Raw genomic sequence first — 27871 nt, 5'->3', positions numbered from 1 at the left:
GTGTGTGTGTGTGTGTGTGTGTGTGTGTGTGTGCGTGTGTGTGTGTGTACGTACCTTATTGGCGCTCTCCCTGACCAGGAAGGTCCGCACAGTGTAGTAAGCCAGGGTCCTGGTGCTCCTCAGAGTCACCTGGTACGGTCCATAGTCCTCCTGACCCTCCTCAGGCCAGTAGCGCTCACACTTGGTCTGTGGCGGCACACAAACAGGATGAGGAAGAGGACAAAAGGAGCCTCCTGGTGGCGCTCTCACCCGCCCCTTCTCCTTCAGGTTGGTGATCATGACCACCACGCCCACGTTCTGCTGCCAGATCATCCTCCAGAAGTCCTCCCTGCCCGCTCGGAGCGGACCCTGCGCCGCGATGTAGGCCCTGGTGCGCTCGTAGCCCTGCGGAGCGGCGGGGACATGCTCAGGAAGGAAGAAGCCCGCTCCCGGGTTTTGCCTCGCTCAAAATACACGTGCAAAGGTGCTAGCGCACGCAGGGTGATCTACCAAAACCGCTGAGCAGACGACTGCGCCTCTTCATGAATATACATACGTATGTCCGTCATCAGAACACAAGTATAATCATTGAGCGCTCACAATGTGATTCACCAAGACCGAAAGTGTTCCGCGGTCAGTGCAATAAGGTGGGATAGTCTGTGCTGGCGTCAACAACACCCACAACATATTTCTGTCCATATTGTATAATGACACTAAACAAATGGAAATGCCCCCTTCTACCTAAAAGAACTGCTCACCCCCAAATCCTCCACACCACACCTCCGCTCTGGACAGACTAACATCCTCCAACTTCCGAGGACAAAGCTACTAACAATGCTCCGCCGCTCCCAGTCTGTGGAACGCTCTCCCTGACCACCTGAGGGCACCACAGACTGTGGATGCTTTTAAAAAAGGCTTAAAAACCCTTCTTTTTAAAAAAGCCTTTTTTTTTTTAGATATATGCATACTAGTTTTAGCTATTTGGCTGTTCTATTTTTTATTTTTATTATCTTTTTATTTTTTTAATACACTGTAGCACTTTGAGGTTGTTTACTCAATGTAAAGTGCTTTTTACAAATAAAATATATTATTATTATTATTATAAACAGATGGCGTAAATTACAAACTACACTTTTATCCTACGCTTAGGGCCCTGCGGCTTATAAAACAGCGCGGCTAATTTATGGAGCTTTTCTTCGCCGACGGCCACAATAATAACCGAGCAAAGGCACTGAAAAGGGTGTGTTACTGCATTGCAATTCTGTTTAGAGTGTTCGACTGGAAGCCCATTGCGTCTTCCAATCGTCCATAGCGTTTCTACTCGTGTAGATTCTTCGTTCATCCTTCCAAGCAACGTTTGTAAGTTTTACAATATAACTAAAACTATTCTTACTTACTAAACTGTCCCGTGTGTGATGTCTGTAGGAGTGTTTTCATGCATATTTGTACGTGATATCGTAATGTAATCACGCTAGCGTTATTCACCAATACGTTACGAGTGTCTGTGTTAGTATTACTAACTTACATTATTTTTGTATTATTTCACTTTCACAAATTCCTCAGTAAATCCACCAAAACGTCAGCGTGGAGTTTTTGAGTCTGTTTAGCGGAGTAGAGAGGTAGCTTGCGCAGCTAGCGGGTCCATGACCATGGCTTCTGTTTTGTTCGATCAGCCGTTTTACTGCCGTGTTACAGACACTGTTTGGAAACAATTAAGGTATGTAAATAAACATTTCTGTGTAAATAACTAATTTCACAACGTATATATCTGCGGCCTATAGTCCGTGCGACTAATATATGGAAAATATGTTTTTCTTCTCAAATTTTGTGGGTGTGGCCCTCTATAGTCCGAAAAAATATAATTTATGTTTTTATCATTTTTCCCCAGAGTAAAAAAGCATCATAATGGCACGCTAAGAGCTTTCAGTACGGTAATCTTCCACCAAATGGGAAAAAAACAAAAAAACATGTTATTTTGTAGACTAACAGATACTACATTGCTTCATTTGGAAACAATTAAGGTATTTAAATAAACCTTTACATAATATTTATGTGTAAATAACTCATTTCCCAACCTATATATCTGCGGTGCGACTAATATGTGGAATATATTTGTTTTCTTCTCAAATTGAGTGGGTGTGGCTTATATACGGGTGCACTCTGTAGTCCAGCAATTCCATGGTTGAGCTGATGAAGGAGTTCAACTCAAACACTGCCAGTAAGATTTGGTATTGGAAAAAAAAAAAGACCTTGTAGAAAAAGTTGTATTGGCACTGAAACAAGTTTTGGCAACAAATGAATACAAACATTGAATAAATACCATATTTGTTTGAACAATGACGTGCTTTCGATGCCAATAATCATATTTTTGTACAGTTTTTATGATCAACTTTTTTTCCCCTCAACATTCACTTCTATTTTCTACGGTTGCATTTTATTTATTTTTTTTACAGCAAGTTGAAGTTATTGGACTTGCTTTGTAAAGAGAACCATGGTTAAGTTGTAAGTTATCACAAAAAATGTCGTGTTGAAATGAGTCCCTAGAAAGAAGACAGCAGCTGTCTTTGAAACGTACCAAGAAGAAGGCTGGTAAAACTCCACTGTGTAAGGAGGAAAGCCACATGAAGGGTTTTCTGTTTTCTCTCATGTATGGTAATCAACAGAAAGATACTGTTCTAACCCAAGGACTTCAAAGCGGATGGCAGGATCTGCCCAATTTCCAGACGAACTCTTTTTGAAGTATTTTACGAACTCTTTTTGAACTATTTTACGACCTCTACTTTTGAACTATTCTGTAACCAAACGCAACGCTGTTTACGACCCACTTCCCTCTGAAAGTGGAAGCGGTGGTCAGGTGCGGGGAGAAAGTCAAATAAAGAAGGAGTGCAATCTTGTGGCAGAGCGTGCTGAGATACTGTGCAAGGGTACAGTGTACAGGCGACTCTCCTCAATTGAGTCCAAATTGAATTCTGGCTCTGTTTAATTCTTTGCCTCTTGTCTTGTTTAATAGTTTAATCAGTGTTTGAACCTGACATTAAGAATAATTAATGCATGGTAATAAATGAAACATTTGACAAATATCCTAGCATCCTCTTAGTGCTGAAGTCTACTGCATATATGAAATATAAAACAAAAAAGTTGACCAGAGTGCTTTACTATTAGATAAGTAGTCAAAACGTTGTTCACTAGAATATGTTTAAAAAGAAAAGATTTCTTTGGGAGCAGGATATAAATGCGTTGACGGCAACACGCTCGGGCCGACTCAACATAAATGTAAAACACGACTTTTGTTTCATAATTTCATCTTTTGAAGCTTCTTTAAAGTTATTTTACACGCCCCCCCCCCCCCCCCCCCCCCCCGGTCCTCCTTTCTTCTTCTACCGTGTTTTGTCTGCAGACCCAAGTCTAGTAAAACTGCTTCCGGGTAAACTTGTTATAAGCCCCGCCCACAGGCACATGGAGGTTTATTTCACACTGAATTTATGTAACTGAATTGTTTGCATTTGAATTTTGTAAAACTGAATTTCACAAAAAAAAAAATCAGTGTAAAAAATATTCAGTGTATAAAAATTCAGAGTGGAAAAATGTGCTGCTTCAAAAAGCAAGACTCACTTCCGGTAAAGTAAGACTGAAGCAATGGATCCTGTCTCAGAAGCAACCAATGAGGTGTCAAGTTTGAAGTCACGTGACACAGGTCTTGCAATAAAAAAAATGCAGTTAACTGGACTACCTGGACATAAAACAACCTAATTAACGTTTCAATGTGGCCAGCTGGATGTTTTCAAACTATAGAAATGATTCTAATGATTAAAATTTTTATACATTGAATTTTTACATACTGAATTTTTACACATTGAATTTTTTTACAATGAATTTTTACACACAGATTTTTGTACACTGATTTTTTAAAAACTGAATGTTTAAACAGTGATTATTCTTTACATTGAATTTCTACAGTGAATTGTTTTTACACTGAATTCTTTACACTGAATATTTATACACAGAATTTTAAAACACTGAATTTTTTTACACACTGAACTTTTTATACACTAAATTTTTTACACAGTGAATTTTTGTACACTAATTTTGTTTACGTTAGTTAATTTTTTATACTGATTTTTTCACACTGAATATTTACAGTGAATTTCTTTACACTCATTTTACACTGAATATTTACACAGTGAATTTTTTTACACTGATTTTTTTTTTTACACTTAATTTTTACACTGAATTTTTTTACACTGAATTCTTTACACTGAATATTTATAGACTGAATTTTTTTACACATAATTTTTTTACACATTGAATTTTTTATACACTGAATTTTTTTACACTGAATTTTTTTTCCACTGTTTTTTACACTTCATTTTTACAGTGAATTTTTTCACACTCTACTGATTTTTTCACACTGAATTTTTACAGTGAATTTCTTTACACTCATTTTACACTGAATATTTACACAGTGAATTTTTTTACACTGATTTTTTTTTTACACTTCATTTTTACACTGAATTTTTTTACACTGAATTCTTTACACTGAATATTTATAGACTGAATTTTTTTACACATAATTTTTTTACACATTGAATTTTTTATACACTGAATTTTTTTACACTGAATTTTTTTTCCACTGATTTTTTTTTACACTTCATTTTTACAGTGAATTTTTTCACACTGAATTTCAAAACACTGCATTATTTTCAATGAAATTATCAGCATAATTTGATTTAATAAAATTTAGTTCACAAAATTCATATGCAAAAAAATTCAGGTACCTAAATTCAGTGTCAATTTTTTTTAAATAATGACACAAATGAACCTCCACAGCTGCCATCAGTTTGAAAGCGTAAAAAAGAGATGCTAATGTGGAAAAAAAAGTTGATCATAAAAACCTATGAAATGCACAACATTGATAAAAGTGGACAAAAATATAGACATTGGCATCGAAAACATGTCATGATTCCCAAAAAAATATTGTATTTTTTCAAAGTTTGTATTTCTTTGTTGCCAAAACGTGTTTCGGTGCCAATGTCACCTTTTCTACCCTTTAGCCGATACCAAATCTTAGTGTTTGGGCTCCACGTAGCACACGCTATGTTATCCTTTGCTGATATTTGGATGGCAGTAGATCGGTGGCTCACGTCAACAAAGTTGGCGTTGATGTAGTCCCCGCAGGTCCCATCTCGGTCCAAACTGTTGGAGAGCTTCACGCGACTGTGGTCGTCTGGGAGGGAGAGAGAGAAGATCGTGAGGCTTGTGGCACCCAGAGGTGGGTAGTAAGGCGCTACATTTACTCCGTTACATCTACTTGAGTAACTTTTGGGATAAATTGTACTTCTAAGAGTAGTTTAAATGCAACATACTTTTACTTTTACTTGAGTATATTTATAGAGGAGAAACGCTACTTTTACTCCGCTCCATTTATCTACATTCAGCTCGCTACTCGCTACTGATTTTTATCCATCTGTTAATGCACGCTTTGTTTGTTTTGCTTTGTCAGACAGACCTTCAAAGTAGGATCTATCACATGCCTGCATTTCACCAATCAAATACAGTCACTGGTGACGTTTGACTCCGATTCACCAATCAAATGCAGTCACTGGTGACGTTTGACTCCGTTTCACCAATCAAATGCGGTCACTGGTGACGTTTGACTCCGTTACACCAATCAAATGCAGTCACTGGTGACGTTTGACTTCGTTTCACCAATCAAATGCAGTCACTGGTGACGTTTGACTCCGTTTCACCAATCAAATGCAGTCACTGGTGACGTTTGACTCCGTTACACCAATCAAATACAGTCACTGGTGACGTTTGACTCCGTTTCACCAATCAAATGCAGTCACTGGTGACGTTTGACTCCGTTTCACCAATCAAATGCAGTCACTGGTGACGTTTGACTCCGTTTCACCAATCAAATGCAGTCACTGGTGACGTTTGACTCCGTTTCACCAATCAAATGCGGTCACTGGTGACGTTTGACTCCGTTTCACCAATCAAATGCAGTCACTGGTGACGTTTGACTCCGTTTCACCAATCAAATGCGGTCACTGGTGACGTTTGACTCCGTTTCACCAATCAAATGCAGTCACTGGTGACGTTTGACTCCGTTTCACCAATCAAATGCGGTCACTGGTGACGTTTGACTCCGTTTCACCAATCAAATGCAGTCACTGGTGACGTTTGACTCCGTTTCACCAATCAAATGCAGTCACTGGGGACGTTTGACTCCGTTTCACCAATCAAATGCGGTCACTGGTGACGTTTGACTCCGTTTCACCAATCAAATGCAGTCACTGGTGACGTCTGACTCCGTTTCACCAATCAAATGCAGTCACTGGTGACGTTTGACTCCGTTTCACCAATCAAATGCAGTCACTGGTGACGTTTGACTCCGTTTCACCAATGAAATGCAGTCACTGGTGACATTTGACTCCGTTTCACCAATCAAATGCGGTCACTGGTGACATTTGACTCCGTTTCACCAATCAAATGCGGTCACTGGTGACGTTTGACTCTGTTTCACCAATCAATTACAGTCACTGGTGACGTTTGACTCCGTTTCACCAATCAAATGCAGTCACTGGTGACGTTTGACTCCGTTTCACCAATCAAATGCAGTCACTGGTGACGTTTGACTCCGTTACACCAATCAAACAGAGCCAGGCGGTCACATGATTAACTACACATAATGTTTCAGCGGAAAAACAACAACAAGCTTAAGCTTACATGAACTCAACGTCAAATTTGAGGAAGCACATGGCGGTAAGTAACGTTAGTAGATATTTTGGCTATCACCGTAGGCTGATGTTAGCTTCCCTGCTATGAATCACTGTCAAATGTACATCGTGTGGGGACATTTATTAACGCACTGCAGACTCATAGACACACAGAAACACACACACACACACACACAGACACACACACACACACGCATGCATACAAACACTAATCAGAAGTGCATGGTTGCGTAAAGGCTAACTTGTTATTTTCCTTTGTAATCTCTGCCTACTGAGCCTATGGTGCTGTTAAGTTATTGTGGCTCAATTTGCCTTATGTTAATGTATTATTATTTAATATATATTATTGTTTTAGTTGCTTAAGAGATATTCCTGGCTCTGAATTTGCTCATTGCTATTTTTATGTTTTTGTGCATTATTTGTTGCCGTCATCATTAAACGACCAGGTTACTCATCAGTTACTCAGTACTTGAGTAGTTTTTTCACAACATACTTTTGACTTTTACTCAAGTAAATATTTGGGTGACTACTCCTTACTTTTACTTGAGTAATAAATCTCTAAAGTAACAGTACTCTTACTTGAGTACAATTTCTGTCTACTCTACCCACCTGTGGTGGCAGCACAAAGTAGCAATGGAGAGTACAGAAGTGGACTCACAGGCCAGGATGTTGATGTATCGGTTCTTGGCTTTGTTCTCTGCTTGACTGGAGCTGTCAGCGCTGATGTCCATGTCCACCGTGCACGCCTGCACCTCCTGCAACACACGTGCACACTTGTGGACCACCAGAGTAGATCTTATGGGGGTATATACACACTTACTCCCAGTTTTGTGCCGGTTGTATAAGAGGACGTAAGTAGAGGTACGGAATTCAGCACTTTTTTAATCTTGCCATTTTCAACACCCACAAAGCAAGTATGCTTGCTAGAAAACGTCTAAACATGAAGTAATGTGCTAGCTCGATGCTAATTTACATTGGGTTTGCCATAGACAGGCTACCACTAGCATTAGCGATTTCACATGGCGAAATCAACGCCTCCAAATTTGGTAATGGAAACTACAACTCAGATGGATGTTACAATCACACGGCTTGGGTGTAACAGGCACACTGCTCACAGTATACACACTTTGTAGGGCGCAACATAACACAATCGGCTTCATGAAGAAGAAAAAAATTAATGAGAGAAGGTTGCAACGTGGAGTCTAATAACGCAAAGCTGCCACGCAGGGTGCTTTTTTGTTTTGTTTAAAACTGTCATTATTTAAGACATAATAATGAATTAAAATCAATGTTTTTTTTCATGAATTATTGACCTTTTCAAGGCTCCAATTACTTTACATCAAATATTCTACTTTGAAATAGTTTTTGGGGAAAGTAATGCATTTTCTGTGTGTTTGCCATAAAAAAAAACAACGTTTCCTTTGATAAAAAGGGCTTAAAACAAACAAAAAAAACTGCCATTGCGAAAACATAATAATGAATTAAAATCAATGTTGTTATGAATTATTAACATATTTAAGGCTCTTATTACTTTAAATATTTTAATGTGAAATATTTTGCGGGGTTTGCTTTTTGACAAAAAGGGCACACACACACACATATATACTGTATAATGATATATATATATATATATATCTGTGTTTTTGAAATTTTTATTTATTGTTTTAATTGGTTTTACCCTTTAAAATCGTTTTTAATTATATTTATTTTTATATTGTTTTTGTATTGGTTTTATATATATTTGTTTTTTGTTTTTATTCAGTCATTGGTGGAGCTAAGGATAATATTTGAATATTGTTTTTAATATTGTTGTGCAGCACTTTGAAAACATTTATGTTGTTTAAATGTGCTATACAAATAAAGTGGATTAGATTGACTTTGTACCAATAGATAGACCTGAACTTGATCTAGTTGAATACATTTATTTATTTATAATAATATATCACTTTTTTCTTTTTCTTTTTTTTTACACATTTATGACTTTAGGACCAAACTTGAGGGGAGCCTTAAAGGTTAAAACAAATCTATACAATATTTTACAAACCCCGTTTCCATATGAGTTGGGAAATTGTGTTAGATGTAAATATAAACGGAATACAATGATTTGCAAATCATTTTCAAGCCATATTCAGTTGAATATGCTACAAAGACAACATATTTGATGTTCAAACTGATAAACATTTTTCTTTTTGCAAATAATTATTAACTTTAGAATTTGATGCCAGCAACACGTGACAAAGAAGTTGGGAAAGGTGGCAATAAATACTGATAAAGTTGAGGAATGCTCATCAAACACTTATTTGGAACATCCCACAGGTGAGCAGGCAAATTGGGAACAGGTGGGTGCCATGATTGGCTATAAAAGTAGATTCCATGAAATGCTCAGTCATTCACAAACAAGGATGGGGCGAGGGTCACCACTTTGTCAACAAATGCCTGAGCAAATTGTTGAACAGTTTAAGAAAAACCTTTCTCAAGCAGCTATTGCAAGGAATTTAGGGATTTCACCATCTACGCTCCGTAATATCATCAAAGGGTTCAGAGAATCTGGAGAAATCACTGCACGTAAGCAGCTAAGCCCGTGACCTTTGATCCCTCAGGCTGTACTGCACCAACAAGCCACATCAGTGTGTAAAGGATATCACCACATGGGCTCAGGAACACTTCAGAAACCCACTGTCAGTAACTACAGTTGGTCGCTACATCTGTAAGTGCAAGTTAAAACTCTACTATGCAAGGCGAAAACCGTTTATCAACAACACCCAGAAACGCCGTCGGCTTCGCTGGGCCTGAGCTCATCTAAGATGGACTTATACAAAGTGGAAAAGTGTTCTGTGGTCTGACGAGTCCACATTTCAAATTCTTTTTGGAAACTGTGGACGTCGTGTCCTCCGGACCAAAGAGGAAAAGAACCATCCGGATTGCTATAGGCGCAAAGTGTAAAAGGCAGCATGTGTGATGGTATGGGGGTGTATTAGTGGCCAAGACATGGGTAACTTACACATCTGTGAAGGCACCATTAATGCTGAAAGGTACATACAGCTTTTGGAGCAACATATGTTGCCATCCAAGCAACGTTACCAGGGACGCCCCTGCTTATTTCAGCAAGACAATGACAAGACACGTGTTACATCAACGTGGCTTCATAGTAAAAGAGTGCGGGTACTAGACTGGCCTGCCTGTAGTCCAGACCTGTCTCCCATTGAAAATGTGTGAAGCCTAAAATAGCACAAGGGAGACCCCCGGACTGTTGAACAACTTAAGCTGTACATCAAGCAAGAATGGGAAAGAATTCCACATGAGAAGCTTCAAAAATGTGTCTCCTCAGTTCCCAAACCTTTACTGAGTGTTGTTAAAAGGAAAGGCCATGTAACACAGTGGTGAACATGCCCTTTCCCAACTACTTTGGCACGTGTTGCAGCCATGAAATTCTAAGTTAATTATTTGCAAAAAAAAAGATAAGTTTATGAGTTTGAACATCAAATATGTTGTCTTTGTAGTGCATTCAACTGAATATGGCTTGAAAAGGATTTGCAAATCATTGTATTCCGTTTATATTTACATCTAACACAATTTCCCAACTCATATGGAAACAGAGTTTGTAGTTTTGAAAAAAATGAAATATCAAATTGGCACCTGTATGCTTTAAATATTTCACTGTGCGGTCCTCTGTGAGAAAAAGCTTGGACACCCCTGATGTAAGCAAAAATTGTGACATCCTATAAAAATATATATAAAAAATAGTTGGTATGACGGTGGTATAAACAATATCTCTGCACCTTTTATTTCTACTCTTTATCTTTGTACAAATCCAATGAGGCAGAATAGGTGTGTCATAGCCAACAAAAGAGGTGGACCAGGTGGTGTGCGGTGTGTGCTCTTACCTGGTAGGATTCTTTGACAATCTAATGGAGGTGGAGGTGAGGATGCAGAAACACCACGATGGCGGTGGAGTTGGTGAAAGGAGAGTCGGGGGGGGGGGGTTGACACACAGGCAGATAGGGAGTCAGTGCAGGAACAGGAACACAGGGTCCACATACACACTTGCATTTCTGCCTCATTCCTGTGAGAACCCTGCGACTACCCGGCACTAGCTGCGGTGTGCACAAACAACCAGCGGGTGGCATCTGTGAGCAGACAATTCTTTTGCCAACTTAGCGGGTCGCTCGAGAATTCTTCAGGGATGAGGCAAAACACTCACCCACACACACTGTACACACACACACACTGTACACATACACCCACTGTACACACACACTGTACACATACACACACTGTATACACACACCAAGTCTGAAATTTCCCACTGGTGGGGACCAATTCAAAACATATAAATAATAAGGAAGTGCTCCTCCATTTATTGCAAGGCTCGTGGCCAGGATAGGAAAACAAGTTCACACACACACACACACACACACACACACACACACACACACACACACACACACACACACACACACACACACACACACACACACACACACACACACACACACACACACACACACACACACACACACACACACACACACACACGTATTCTTGTATTTGTTACCTTCTTGAGACCTGAGAAAAATGCCTCCCTCTTTAGGACCAGCCTTTCTAGATATATAAAGATGTGTATTTACAACATTAATAATATATACATACTATGAAAATATTAAAAAGGTAAGCTTTAAGGTATTTTTTTAATTTTTTGTTTGTATTTGGTTTTTATTTTCATTATTTACTTCATGTTATTACAGTATGTCTCTCTCTCTCTCTCTCTCTCTCTCTATATATATATATATATATATATATATATATATATATATATATATAAGGGCTGCAACTAACGACTAATTTGATAATCGATTAATCTGTTGATTATTACTTCGATTAATCGATTAATAATCGGATAAAAGAGACAAACTACATTTCTATCCTTTCCAGTATTTTATTGAAAAAAACAGCATACTGGCACCATACTTATTTTGATTATTGTTTCTCAGCTGTTTGTACATGTTGCAGTTTATAAATAAAGGTTTATTAAAAAATTAATAAAAATTAAATAAAATAACATTTAAAAAAAAAAATAAAAAATTGCCTCTGCGCATGAGCATAGCATAGATCCAACGAATCGATGACTAAATTAATCAGCAACTATTTTTATAATCGATTAGTTGTTGCAGCCCTATATATATATATATATATATATATATATATATATATATATATATATATATATATATATATATATATACACATATATATATATATATATATATATACATATATATATATATATATATATATATATACATATATATATATATATATATATATATATATATATATATATATATATATATATATATATATATATATATATATATATATATAATTTTTTTAATAATTTGGGCCAAAGGGGGCACATTTCAATGTCTTACACACACTTATTACATATGTTGACCAGAGGGGGAACACTTCAAATTTTTACACACACTTGTTATTTCATATGTTGACCAAAGGGGGAGCACTTTTAAAAGCGACAGTCAATTTAAAAATTATTTTTATGAAAAGAGTCATACTTTTAGTCAACAGAAGACACAATTTTATAAGAAAACTTGAACATTTTTGCCAACATTGTAATATAAATCGGAATTTTTAACTTGGCAAAATTATGACAAAAGTCCTAATTTTACTCAAAACGAGAACAACAACAAAATTGGTAATGTTGTGATAAAAGTCAGAATTGTATATATTTTGCATTAAAAAGTAATAATTTTACATTAAAAAAAAGTAATAATTTTATGTGAAGATATTGCAGTATTACAGAAACAGAAAGAACATGAGAAATTGTTCCCGATTTTATAAGGAAGAAGTCGACACATTGTGAGAAAAAGATTGCTTTTAGTTAATTTTTTTAATTTTTTTGTCTGCAATTGTTTTTTAATCTTCATTATTTACTTCTAGTTATTACAGTATGTCTCTATATACATTTTATTTTTTTTAAATTTTGGCCAAGGGGTGTGCATTTCAATTTCTTACACACACTTGTTATTTCATATGTTGACCAGAGGGGGAGCACTTTTAAAAGCGACACACAGTCAATGTGAAAAATCCCTCCTTTTTGGGACCACCCTCATTTTGATAGATGTCACCAGCAGGGGTGCAAATGAGACATTGTCTATTAGATGCAATGTTTTTGGGACCATGATTTATGTCCTAACCCTAACCCCTGTTTTATCATATATTGCTGCCTTTGTACCTGCCAATGTTTACTTTTGTATGCACATTAAATCAACCAAAAATCCTGACTTTGGAGCAATGTTCACAGACTCTAGTATTTGGCTCTCTATTAGATGCAATGTTATTGGGACCATGATTTATGTCATCACTTGTTCACACCTCCTCATATGGAAGATACTTTTCCTTCTTCATGTCTCAAGAAGGGTAGAAATACAAGAACACACACACACACACACACACACACACACACACACACACACACACACACACACACACACACACACACACACACACACACACACACACACACACACACACACACACACACACACACACACACATACACACACAGAATATGGCCGTTAATGAATTGGTGTTTTCTGTCAGAGATGCATTCCCACTGGGATTGAAAGTGTTTCAAACTGGCAGTTAGAAGAGGAAAGTGTGTGTTCCATGAACTTCCTGTGTGTGTGTGTGTGTGTGTGTGTGTGTGTGTGTGTGTGTGTGTGTGTGTGTGTGTGCAGGTACATGCTGGGGAAACAAGAGGTGTCATGCAGATGTTTGGTCAGAAGTGTTTGCACGTACTAAATGTTAGACAGTGATGAAGTGTGTTGTTAAGAAGTTACATTATGTCATGTCTAATACAAGTTACATTATGTCATCTCTACTACAAGTTACATGATGTCATCTCTAATACAAGTTACATTATGTCATCTCTAATACAAGTTACATGATGTCATCTCTACTACAAGTTACATGATGTCATCTCTAATACAAGTTACATTATGTCATGTCTAATACAAGTTACATTATGTCATCTCTAATACAAGTTACATGATGTCATCTCTAATACAAGTTACATGATGTCATCTCTACTACAAGTTACATGATGTCATCTCTACTACAAGTAACATGATGTCATCTCTAATACAAGTTACATGATGTCATCTCTACTACAAGTTACATGATGTCATCTCTACTACAAGTTACATGATGTCATCTCTAATACAAGTTACATGATGTCATCTGTAATACAAGTTACATGATGTCATCTGTAATACAAGTTACATGATGTCATCTGTAATACAAGCTACATTATTGATCAATTATTCAATAATACAGGTATAATTACATGAGTTATATTATTCAATAATACACGTATTATTACATGAGTTGTTGTTGGTTTTTTAAAAAGTGGCCTTTTTTTTAACCTGTTTTTTTTAATTGGGCATATTGTAGAAATAAAATGAAGTCATTATTACATAGATCAATTCTTCAATAATACAGGTATAATTACATGAGTTATATTATTCAATAATACACGTATTATTACATGAGTTGTTGTTGTTTTTTTTGAAGTACACATTTTATTACATGAGTTACATTATTAATGATTATTGTTTGGCTCTGATAGTTTCAGCTCAACTTTGGATTGCATTTACATGCATGATGTCATCTGTAATACAAGTTACATTATGTCATCTCTAATACAAGTTACATGATGTCATCTCTAATACAAGTTGCATGATGTCATCTCTACTACAAGTTACATGATGTCATCTCTACTACAAGTTACATGATGTCATCTCTAATACAAGTTACATGATGTCATCTGTAATACAAGTTACATTATGTCATCTCTAATACAAGTTACATGATGTCATCTCTAATACAAGTTGCATGATGTCATCTCTACTACAAGTTACATGATGTCATCTCTACTACAAGTTACATGATGTCATCTCTAATACAAGTTACATGATGTCATCTCTAATACAAGTTACATTATGTCATCTATAATACAAGTTACATGATGTCATCTCTACTACAAGTTACATTACGTCATCTCTAATACAAGTCACATGATGTCATCTCTAATACAAGTTGCATGATGTCATCTCTAATACAAGTTACATGATGTCATCTCTAATACAAGTTACATGATGTCATCTCTAATACAAGTTACATGATGTCATCTCTAAGATAAGTTACATGATGTCATCTCTAATACAAGTTACATGATGTCATCTCTAATACAAGTTACATGATGTCATCTCTAATACAAGTTACATTATGTCATCTCTAATACAAGTTACATGATGTCATCTATAATTCAAGTTACATTATGTCATCTCTAATGCAAGTTACATGATGTCATCTTTAATACAAGTTACATGATCTCATCTCTAATACAAGTTACATGATGTCATCTGCAATACAAGTTACATGATGTCATCTGTAATACAAGTTACATGATGTCATCTGTAATGCAAGCTACATGATGTCATCTCTAATACAAGTTACATTATGTCATCTCTACTACAAGTTACATTATGTCATCTCTACTACAAGTTACATTATGTCATCTCTAATACAAGTTACATGATGTCATCTCTAATACAAGTTACATTATGTCATCTCTCATACAAGTTACATGATGTCCTCTCTAATACAAGTTACATGATGTCATCTCTAATACAAGTTGCATGATGTCATCTCTAATACAAGTTACATTATGTCATCTCTAATACAAGTTACATGATGTCATCTCTAATACAAGTTACATGATGTCATCTATAATTCAAGTTACATTATGTCATCTCTAATACAAGTTACATGATGTCATCTTTAATACAAGTTACATTATGTCATCTCTACTACAAGTTACATTACGTCATCTCTAATACAAGTTACATAATGTCATCTCTAATACTAGTTACATGATAAATGATGTCATCTATAATACAAGTTACATTATGTCATCTCTAATACAAGTTACATTATGTCATGTCTAATACAAGTTAGATGATGTCATCTCTAATACAAGTTACATGTTGTCATCTTTAATACAAGTTACATTATGTCATCTCTACTACAAGTTACATTGTGTCATCTCTAATACAAGTTACATGATGTCATCTCTAATACTAGTTAGATAATGTCATCTCTAATACAAGTTACATGATGTCATCTTTAATAGAAGTTACATTATGTCATCTCTACTACAAGTTACATGATGTCATCTCTAATACTAGTTAGATAATGTCATCTCCAATACAAGTTACATGATGTCATCTCTAATACAAGTTACATTATGTCATCTCTAAGACAAGTTACATGATGTCATCTCTAATACTAGTTAGATAATGTCATCTCTAATACAAGTTACATGATGTCATCTTTAATACAAGTTACATTATGTCATCTCTACTACAAGTTACATTATGTCATCTCTAATACTAGTTAGATAATGTCATCTCTAATACAAGTTACATGATGTCATCTCTAATACAAGTTACATTATGTCATCTCTAAGACAAGTTACATGATATCATCTCTAATACAAGGGTTTCCAAAGTGGCCTTTTTTTTTAACCTGTTTTTTTTAATTGGTCATATTGTAGAAATAAAATGAAGTCATTATTACATAGATCAATTATTCAATAATACAGGTATAATTACATGAGTTATATTATTCAATAATACACGTATTATTACATGAGTTGTTGTTGTTTTTTTTAAAGTACACATATTATTACATGAGTTACATTATTAATTATTATTGTTTGGCTCGGATATTTTCAGCTCAACTTTGGATTGCATATACATGCATGATGTCATCTGTAATACAAGTTACATTATGTCATCTCTAATACAAGTTACATGATGTCATCTTTAATACAAGTTACATTATGTCATCTCTACTACAAGTTACATTACGTCATCTCTAATACAAGTTACATGATGTCATCTCTAATACTAGTTACATGATAAATGATGTCATCTATAATACAAGTTACATTATGTCATCTCTAATACAAGTTACATTTAGTCATGTCTAATACAAGTTAGATGATGTCATCTCTAATACAAGTTACATGATGTCATCTCTAATACAAGTTACATGATGTCATCTCTAATACAAGTTGCATGATGTCATCTCTAGTACAAGTTACATTATGTCATGTCTAATACAAGTTACATTATGTCATCTCTACTACAAGTTACATGATGTCATCTCTAATACAAGTTACATGATGTCATCTCTACTACAAGTTACATGATGTCATCTCTAATACAAGTTACATGATGTATCTCTAAGATAAGTTACATTATGTCATCTCTAATACAAGTTACATGATGTCATCTCTAATACAAGTTACATGATGTCCTCTCTATTACAAGTTACATTATGTCATCTCTACTACAAGTTACATGATGTTATCTCTAATACATGTTACATGATCTCATCTCTAATACAAGTTACATGATGTCATCTCTACTACAAGTTACATGATGTCATCTGTAATACAAGTTACATGATGTCATCTGTAATACAAGCTACATGATGTCATCTCTAATACAAGTTACATTATGTCATCTGTAATACAAGCTACATGATGTCATCTCTAATACAAGTTACATTATGTCATCTCTACTACAAGTTACATTATGTCATCTCTAATACAAGTTACATTATGTCATCTCTACTACAAGTTACATTATGTCATCTCTAATACAAGTTACATTATGTCATCTCTACTACAAGTTACATGATGTCATCTCTAATACAAGTTACATGATGTCATCTCTAATACAAGTTACATTATGTCATCTCTAATACAAGTTACATGATGTCATCTGTAATACAAGTTACATGATGTCATCTATAATATAAGTTACATTATGCCATCTCTAATACAAGTTACATGATGTCATCTTTAATACAAGTTACATTATGTCATCTCTACTACAAGTTACATTACGCCATCTCTAATACAAATTACATGATGTCATCTCTAATACTAGTTACATGATAAATGATGTCATCTATAATACAAGTTACATTATGTCATCTCTAATACAAGTTACATTATGTCATGTCTAATACAAGTTAGATGATGTCATCTCTAATACAAGTTACATGATGTCATCTTTAATACAAGCTACATTATGTCATCTCTACTACAAGTTACATTATGTCATCTCTAATACAAGTTACATGATGTCATCTCTAATACTAGTTAGATAATGTCATCTCTAATACAAGTTACATGATGTCATCTATAATACAAGTTACATTATGTCATCTCTAAGACAAGTTACATGATGTCATCTCTAATACAAGGGTGTCCTTTTTTTTTTAACCTGTTTTTTTTAATTGGGCATATTGTAGAAATAAAATGAAGTCATTATTACATAGATCAATTATTCAATAATACAGGTATAATTACATGAGTTACATTATTCAATAATACACGTATTATTACGTCAGTTGTTGTTGTTTCTTTTAAAGTACACATATTATTACATGAGTTACATTATTAATTATTTTTGTTTGGCTCGGATAGTTTCAGCTCAACTTTGGATTGCATTTACTTTATTAACCCTCAGGGAACAAAAGCGAAAGTCCATTTTTGCTGTATTTTGGCCATCGTCTCTCTTTTGTTACTTTAATATTCATAAATCATTGGTACTTTAACTTTAACTTTAATAATTTGTAATGTTTATCTTGAATTTTAAATTGCAATGATAAAATCTTTTTGCAGGTGTACGATTGTGGATGGACACTTTTACATGACCTTTCAACTGCTACGGTACCAATCCGTGTACCCGGGAATCAATACCGGTACCTATGTTTGTGTGTGTGTGTAAATTCAATACTTGTTTTATTGCAGCATTTCAAAATGAGCTGACTATGATAACTGCTGTCCAGTTGTCCTATCTTCTTTTATTATATCTTGTGGATCCTAACTTTACTTACGTCGGAGTGTTTTTTTGAATCAACTCATTTGTTGGCATTGAAAAAATGCAACATTACCGAGAGCAGTGTTCTTAACCATTGTTGGGCCACCAGCGCCCCCTGGAGGGCTGACAAAACATACTGTATGTGTTTTGCAGCTGTGGTCAGGGCCCTCCCTCTGTGGTGTAAACGTTGAGCCCCAAGGTCAAAAAGGTTAAGAACCCCTGACCGGGAGGTAGTTTGGCTGCTCTCAGTGCTGCTGGAGTGATCCCTATGTAGACATTCAACAATACCCCAAAGTGCAACAGGACTTTCCCCACAAACGTCTGAATCAACTTGAGCCCAGAACAAAAATAGCAAACATGAAAAGTTTTGTTTGAAGGCCTTTTGAGCAAAAGATGTCATGTTTTTTAGAGAGTTCAAATCTGCATAAAGTGAGTTATTTTAATCATAATAATATTATCTGGGCTGTCAAATGATTCATCAGATTTTGGATTATTCATGATGAGTCACAGGTGATTGCATGATTCAAATGAGCATGAGAAAAGACAACAATATTTGCTGCATTGCAAGTTATTTATTTACATAAAACTTGCTAGCAGTTTTATCTAAAGTTCTTTCCGGAAGTAATTTGGAGGGGAATTAGCCAGCGAGACCACCAGCCAGAGTCTCCTCTCTCTGATCACTGAAGTAAAGGTCAAAGAGCTTCAAATAAACTGCATGATTATTATCCGTGTGCACATGAATAATGCAATACTTTTTTTGTGATTACTCACATAAGTTCACTCTTTTATTTTGATATATATATATATATATATATATATATATATATATATATATATATATATATATATATATATATATATATATATATATATATATATATATATATATATATATATATATATATATAATTTATTAGGGCTGTCAAAATAATATTAAATACAGTATACATACATACATACATACATGTATACAGTATATATAATATATATATATATATATATATATATATATATATATATATATACAGTATATATACATATACACACATTTAGATATGTATATATAAATATATACACATATATAATTATATATGTGTGTGTGCATTTATATATGTGTGTATATATATACTGTATATATACTGTATGTGTGTATATAAACACATGTATATGTATAAACATACACGTATTTACACACACACATATATGTGTGTATGTTTATACATAAAGTATATTTTTATACACACACATACACATATATACAGTATGTACACACATTTATAACATTTATACATATATGTTATATATATGCATATATATATATATATATATATATATATATATATATATATATATATATATATATATATATATATATATATATATATATATATATATATATATGTATGTATATATATACACATTTATATATGTATATATACATATATACACATATGTATATAAATATATGTAGACACATACATATATACATACAGGCATTTATACAATATATATACATTTACATAAATATACACATGTAGATATGTATATATACATATATACACATATATAAATGTATATTTATATGTAAATATATATACACATATATACACACACACACACACACACACACACACACACACACACACACACACACACACACACACACACACACACACACACACACACACACATTTATATGCGTATATACAAACATTATATACATATACATATACAAACACATACATAAATACATACATACATCCATATATAAATATACATATATACGAACCCCGTTTCCATATGAGTTGAGAAATTGTGTTAGATGTAAATATAAACGGAATACAATGATTTGCAAATCCTTTTCAAGCCATATTCAGTTGAATATGCTACAAAGACAACATATTTGATGTTCAAACTGATAAACTTTTTTTTTTTTTTTGCAAATAATCATTAACTTTAGAATTTGATGCCAGCAACACGTGACAAAGAAGTTGGGAAAGGTGGCAATAAATACTGATAAAGTTGAGGAATGCTCATCAAACACTTATTTGGAACATCCCACAGGTGAACAGGCAAATTGGGAACAGGTGGGTGCCATGATTGGCTATAAAAGTAGATTCCATGAAATGCTCAGTCATTCACAAACAAGGACGGGGCGAGGGTCACCACTTTGTCAACAAATGCCTGAGCAAGTTGTTGAACAGTTTAAGAAAAACCTTTCTTAACCAGCTATTGCAAGGAATTTAGGGATTTCACCATCTACGCTCCGTAATATCATCAAAGGGTTCAGAGAATCTGGAGAAATCACTGCACGTAAGCAGCTAAGCCCGTGACCTTCCATCCCTCAGGCTGTACTGCATCAACAAGCCACATCAGTGTGTAAAGGATATCACCACATGGGCTCAGGAACACTTCAGAAACCCACTGTCAGTAACTACAGTTGGTCGCTACATCTGTAAGTGCAAGTTAAAACTCTACTATGCAAGGCCAAAACCGTTTATCAACAACACCCAGAAACGCCGTCGGCTCTGCTGGGCCTGAGATCATCTAAGATGGACTGATGCAAAGTGGAAAAGTGTTCTGTGGTCTGACGAGTCCACATTTCAAATTGTTTTTGGAAACTGTGGACGTCGTGTCCTCCGGACCAAAGAGGAAAAGAACCATCCGGATTGTTATAGGCGCAAAGTGTAAAAGCCAGCATGTGTGATGGTATGGGGGTGTATTAGTGCCCAAGACATGGGTAACTTACACATCTGTGAAGGCACCATTAATGCTGAAAGGTACATACAGCTTTTGGAGCAACATATGTTGCCATCCAAGCAACGTTACCATGGACGCCCCTGCTTATTTCAGCAAGACAATGCCAAGCCACGTGTTACATCAACGTGGCTTCATAGTAAAAGAGTGTGGGTACTAGACTGGCCTGCCTGTAGTCCAGACCTGTCTCCCATTGAAAATGTGTGGTGCATTATGAAGCCTAAAATAGCACAAGGGAGACCCCCGGACTGTTGAACAACTTAAGCTGTACATCAAGCAAGAATGGGAAAGAATTCCACCTGAGAAGCTTCAAAAATGTGTCTCCTCAGTTCCCAAACCTTTACTGAGTGTTGTTAAAAGGAAAGGCCATGTAACACAGTGGTGAACATGCCCTTTCCCAACTACTTTGGCACGTGTTGCAGCCATGAAATTCTAAGTTAATTATTATTTGCGAAAAAAAAAAAAAAAGTTTATCAGTTTGAACATCAAATATGTTGTCTTTGTAGCATATTCAACTGAATATGGCTTGAAAATGATTTGCAAATCATTGTATTCCGTTTATATTTACATCTAACACAATTTCCCAACTCATATGGAAACGGGGTTTGTATATATATATATATACACACACACAGATATATATGTATATTTATATATATATATATGACCAACAAGCCTTAAAAAAATAAAAACGTTACATGTTTGATGATTGAAGAATACAAAAAAATTACAAAATAATCCAAAATGTTTTAAAACTGCTGCCGTCATGTTTCAATCAAATGTCCCCGCAGAGTTAAAGTATACATTTTGGTATGTGGCCCTCAGTGGGAAAGTTTGGACACCCCTGCTGTCATTTCTACACTCACCTCAAACTCCTTGGAGAAGGTGTTGGTGGCGTGCAGCTCCATGGCGCTCTTCACAAACTGCTTCACCGTCAGCGCCTCGTGACCGTCTGACACACACTCAGTCAGTCCATGCTCCAAATCATCATCAGCATCGTAGCAATAATAATAATTATAGGGTGTGTGTACCTGTGGCCAGCAGCAGTGGTGTGGATGGAGCTGACACCACCTTAGGGGACACACCCTCGTCCACGTAGAAGTTGGCTGTCTGGGAACACTTCCTGCATGGGACATAAAGTATGAAAAGTCACCGACACGTGTGTGTGTGTGTGTGTGTGTGTGTGTGTGTGTGTGTGTGTGCTTGTATTTCTACCCTTCTTGAGACATGAAGAAGGAAAAGTATCTTCAATATGAGGTGATGGCATAAATCATAGTCCCAATAACATTGCATCTAACAGAGAGCCAAATACTAGAGTCCGTGAACATTGCTCCGAAGTCAGGATTTTTTGTTGATTTAATGTGACATCTTTTGAGTAAAATGATGACTTTTGTCATCATTTTGCCAAGTGAAGTTCCGATTATTATTACAAAATTGTCGACATTTAACAGTTTTCTTATAAAATTGTGACTTTTGTCGAGTAAAATTTAGACTCTTTTCATAACATTGCCAAAATGTTAAGCTTTTCTTGGAAAATTGCGACTGTTATTGAGTAAAATTCCAACTTTTATCATAATATTGCACACATGTTCTATTTTTCTTGTGACATTTTGACCTGCGTTGAGTAAAATTGACGACTTTTATTATAATACTGCCGAAATTCCAAGTTTTTCCTGTGAAATTCCAACTCATTTTTCACAACAAGCTTATTTATATTTGCATAGTTTGTATATATTATTAATGTTGTAAATACACATCTTTATATATCTAGAAAGGGTAGTCCTAAAGAGGGAGACATTTTTCTCAGGTCTCATGAAGGTAACAAATACAAGACTGTCTGTGGGTGTGTGTGTGTGTGTTCTTGTATTTCTACCCTTCTTGAGACATGAAGAAGGAAAAGTAGCTTCCATATGAGGAGGTGTGAACAAGTTAGGACATAAATTATGGTCCCAACACGGAAAAACAATGCATCTAATAAAGAGCCAAATACTAGAGTCCGTGAACATTGCTCCAAAGTCAGGATTTTTGGTTGATTTAATGTGCATACAAAAGTAAACATTGGCAGGTGCAAAGGCAGCAATATATGATAAAACAAGATGGCGGCTAAAGAAGGACTTCCCTATTCATCCCCGAAAAAAGCCGCCAGGTGAACAGCTGATTGTACCACTTCCTGTGCTGACGTAAGACAAGCCATATGTGAGCATAGGATGAACAAATACACTACGCTACTAAGACTATAGTGGCCATTAACAGTTAGCTGGGTTGGCCAAAGTGCGGCACAGGTGCCATCTGTGGTCCCTGACTACTTTGTCATCGGCCTTAAGCACGTTACAAAAAACAAAAAATCTCATTTGCACCCCTGGTGGTGAAATCTTTTATCACAATATTGCCAATTTTTTTGTTGTTCTTGTAAAACAGTGACATCTTTTGAGTAAAATTATGACTTTTGTCATCATTTTGCCAAGTGAAGTTACGATTATTATTACAATATTGCCGACATTTAACAGTTTTCTTATAAAATTGTGACTTTTGTCGAGTAAAATTTCGACTCTTTTCATAACATTGCCAAAATGTTAAGCTTTTCTTGGAAAATTGCGACTGTTATTGAGTAAAATTCCAACTTTTATCATAATATTGCACACATTTTCAATTTTTCTTGTGACATTTTGACTTGCGTTGAGTAAAATTGACGACTTTTATTATAATACTGCCAACATTCTAAGTTTTTCCTGTGAAATTCCAACTCATTTTTCACAACTAGCTTATTTATATTTGCATAGTTTGTATATATTATTAATGTTGTAAATACACATCTTTATATATCTAGAAAGGCTGATCCTAAAGAGGGAGGCATTTTTCTCATGTCTCAAGAAGGTAACAAATACAAGAATGTGAGTGTGTGTGTGTGTGTGTGTGTTCTTGTATTGCTACCCTTCTTGAAACATCAACAAGGAAAAGTAGCTTCCATATGAGGAGGTGTGAACAAGTTAGGACATAAATTATGGTCCCAACACGGAAAAACAATGCATCTAATAAAGAGCCAAATACTAGAGTCCGTGAACATTGCTCCAAAGTCAGGATTTTTGGTTGATTTAATGTGCATACAAAAGTAAACATTGGCAGGTGCAAAGGCAGCAATATATGATAAAACAAGATGTATATATTATTAATGTTGTAAAAACAAATCTTTATATATCTAGAAAGGGTAGCCCTAAAGAGGGAGGCATTTTTCTCAGGTCTCAAGAAGGTAATAAATACAAGAATGTCTTGTGTGTGTGTGTGTTCTTGTATTTCTATCCTTCTTGAGACACGAAGAAGGAAAAGTAGCTTCCATATGAGGTGTGAACAAGTTAGGACATAAATTATGGTCCCAACACGGAAAAAAAATGCATCTAATAGAGAGCCAAATACTAGAGTCTGTGAACATTGTTCCAAAGTCAGGATTTTTGGTTGATTTAATGTGCATACAAAAGTAAACATTGGCAGGTGCAAAGGCAGCAATATATAATAAAACAAGATGGATATATTATTAATGTTGTAAATACAAATCTTTATATATTTAGGAAGGGTGGTCCCAAAGAGGGAGACACTTTTCTTAGGTCTCAAGAAGGTAAATACAAGAACGTGTGTGCGTGTGTGGGTGTTCTTGTATTGCTACCATTCTTGAGACATCAACATAGGAAAATTAGCTTCCATATGAGGAGGTGTGAACAAGTTAGGACATAAATCATGGTCCCAATACAGAAAACCATTGCATCTAATAAAGAGCCAAATACTAGAGTCCGTGAACATTGCTCCAAAGTCAGGATTTTTGGTTGATTTAATGTGCATACAAAAGTAAACATTGGCAGGTGCAAAGGCAGCAATATATGATAAAACAAGATGTATATATTATTAATGTTGTAAATACACATCTTTATATATCTAGAAAGGGTGGTCCTAAAGAGGGAGACATTTTTCTCAGGTCTCAAGAAGGTAACAAATACAAGACTGTCTGTGGGTGTGTGTGTGTGTGTTCTTGAATTTCTACCCTTCTTGAGACATGAAGAAGGAAAAGTAGCTTCCATACGAGGAGGTGTGAACAAGTTAGGACATAAATTATGGTCCCAACACGGAAAAACAATGCATCTAATAAAGAGCCAAATACTAGAGTCCGTGAACATTGCTCCAAAGTCAGGATTTTTGGTTGATTTAATGTGCATACAAAAGTAAACATTGGCAGGTGCAAAGGCAGCAATATATGATAAAACAAGATGGATATATTATTAATGTTGTAAAAACAAATCTTTATATATCTAGAAAGGGTAGCCCTAAAGAGGGAGGCATTTTTCTCAGGTCTCAAGAAGGTAACAAATACAAGAATGTCTGTGTGTGTTTGTGTGTTCTTGTATTTCTATCCTTCTTGAGACATGAAGAAGGAAAAGTAGCTTCCATATGAGGAGGTGTGAACAAGTTAGGACATAAATTATGGTCCCAACACGGAAAAACAATGCATCTAATAAAGAGCCAAATACTAGAGTCCGTGAACATTGCTCCAAAGTCAGGATTTTTGGTTGATTTAATGTGCATACAAAAGTAAACATTGACAGGTGCAAAGGCAGCAATATATGATAAAACAAGATGTAAATATTATTAATGTTGTAAATACAAATCTTTATATATTTAGGAAGGGTGGTCCTAAAGAGGGAGACATTTTTCTTAGGTCTCAAGAAGGTAAATACAAGAACGTGTGTGCGTGTGTGTGTGTTCTTGTATTGCTACCATTCTTGAGACATCAACATAGGAAAAGTAGCTTCCATATGAGGAGGTGTGAACAAGTTAGGACATAAATCATGGTCCCAATACAGAAAACCATTGCATCTAATAAAGAGCCAAATACTAGAGTCCGTGAACATTGCTCCAAAGTCAGGATTTTTGGTTGATTTAATGTGCATACAAAAGTAAACATTGGCAGGTGCAAAGGCAGCAATATATGATAAAACAAGATGTATATATTATTAATGTTGTAAAAACAAATCTTTATACATCTAGAAAGGGTAGCCCTAAAGAGGGAGGCATTTTTCTCAGGTCTCAAGAAGGTAACAAATACAAGAATGTCTGTGTGTGTGTGTGTTCTTGTATTTCTATCCTTCTTGAGACATGAAGAAGGAAAAGTAGCTTCCATATGAGGTGTGAACAAGTTAGGACATAAATTATGGTCCCAACACGGAAAAACAATGCATCTAATAGAGAGCCAAATACTAGAGTCTGTGAACATTGCTCCAAAGTCAGGATTTTTGGTTGATTTAATGTGCGTAAAAAAGTAAACTTTGACAGGTGCACAGGCAGCAATATATGATAAAACAAGAAGTGTGTGTGTGTGTGTGTGTGTGTGTGTACCTCCAGTAGACGAGTATTCCCACCAGCACCAGCAGACAGAGAATAGTGAGGGTGGAGACCACAGCCAGAGGAATGATGGTCCTCCTCTCCCTCTCCACGCTGGCCACCAGGCCCACGTGAGACTCGTGGCTGCTGTTCCTCCCCTCTGAGCGGGCAGACAACTCACAGTTAGTCGCGTGGTCTCTAGGTGTCATTAGTCATGTAGTTGAACAAAACCACCACTAGAGAGCGACATTGAGCCGCAGACAGGAAGGAAACAAACGTTGAGGGACGACGAGGTGAGAGTTGAGGAAAAATCAAACAACTTCCGTCTCCAAGACCAGGATGTGATTCTAAACGAGCCGCCATCTTTGCTACACGCACTCCCATCATTTTATTTGGACAAAAACAAAGAGCGACGTCGTCATGTGAAAGGAAACTGATATGTTGTCGGTCGATACTGAAGTGTGCCCGTACCAAATGTACTTCGATACTTTTCTAAATAAAGGGGACCACATTGTAATTTAGTCCTTAAATAAAATAGTGAACATACTAGACAACTTGTCTTTTAGTAGTAAGTCAACAAACAAAGACTCCTAATTAGTCTGCTGACGTATGCAGTAACATATTGTGTCATTTTATTTTGTACACATTATGAGGGACAAACTGTAAAAATAAATTATTAATCTACTTGTTCATTTACTGTTAATATCTGCTTATTTTCTGTTTTAACATGTTCTATCTACACCTCTGTTAAAATGCAATAATCACTTATTCTTCTCTTCTTTGATACTTCACATTCGTTTTGGATGATACCACACATTTAGGTATCGATCCGATACCAAGGAGATACAGGATCATACATTGGTCATATTCAAGGTCCTCATGTGTCCAGCGACGTATTTACTGACTTTATAAACACAATATAAATTTTTTAAAAAACGAAAAAAGATTTTGTGACAATTAAAAATATCGATGTATTCATAGTAGTATCGACTAGATACACTCCTGTACTTGGCATCATTACAGTGGATGTCAGGTGTAGATCCACCCATGGCG

At 35.4% G+C, this 27871-nt stretch overlaps 1 protein-coding gene across 3 annotated transcripts in view; it reads right to left on the bottom strand.

Moving 5' to 3' along the window:
- ptprz1b (protein tyrosine phosphatase receptor type Z1b) overlaps positions 1–27871 on the bottom strand; it is a 216260-nt gene that overhangs the window by 14211 nt on the left and 174178 nt on the right. For 2 of the 3 annotated variants that reach the window (XM_062066327.1, XM_062066328.1), the window contains exons 15-22: positions 26834–26978; positions 22486–22577; positions 22321–22406; positions 10604–10624; positions 7378–7474; positions 5121–5203; positions 250–384; positions 55–186 (exon numbers count right to left, since the gene is read on the bottom strand). In XM_062066327.1, coding sequence (XP_061922311.1) covers positions 55–186; positions 250–384; positions 5121–5203; positions 7378–7474; positions 10604–10624; positions 22321–22406; positions 22486–22577; positions 26834–26978 — 791 coding nt within the window. The remainder of the gene's footprint in view (positions 1–54; positions 187–249; positions 385–5120; positions 5204–7377; positions 7475–10603; positions 10625–22320; positions 22407–22485; positions 22578–26833; positions 26979–27871) is intronic. The other variant, XM_062066329.1, reaches the window with a different exon arrangement.

This window comes from Entelurus aequoreus, linkage group LG12, assembly GCF_033978785.1.
Source record: "Entelurus aequoreus isolate RoL-2023_Sb linkage group LG12, RoL_Eaeq_v1.1, whole genome shotgun sequence".
NCBI classification, from domain to species: Eukaryota; Metazoa; Chordata; class Actinopteri; order Syngnathiformes; family Syngnathidae; genus Entelurus; species Entelurus aequoreus.
This window is presented reverse-complemented; position numbering and strand designations above follow the sequence as displayed.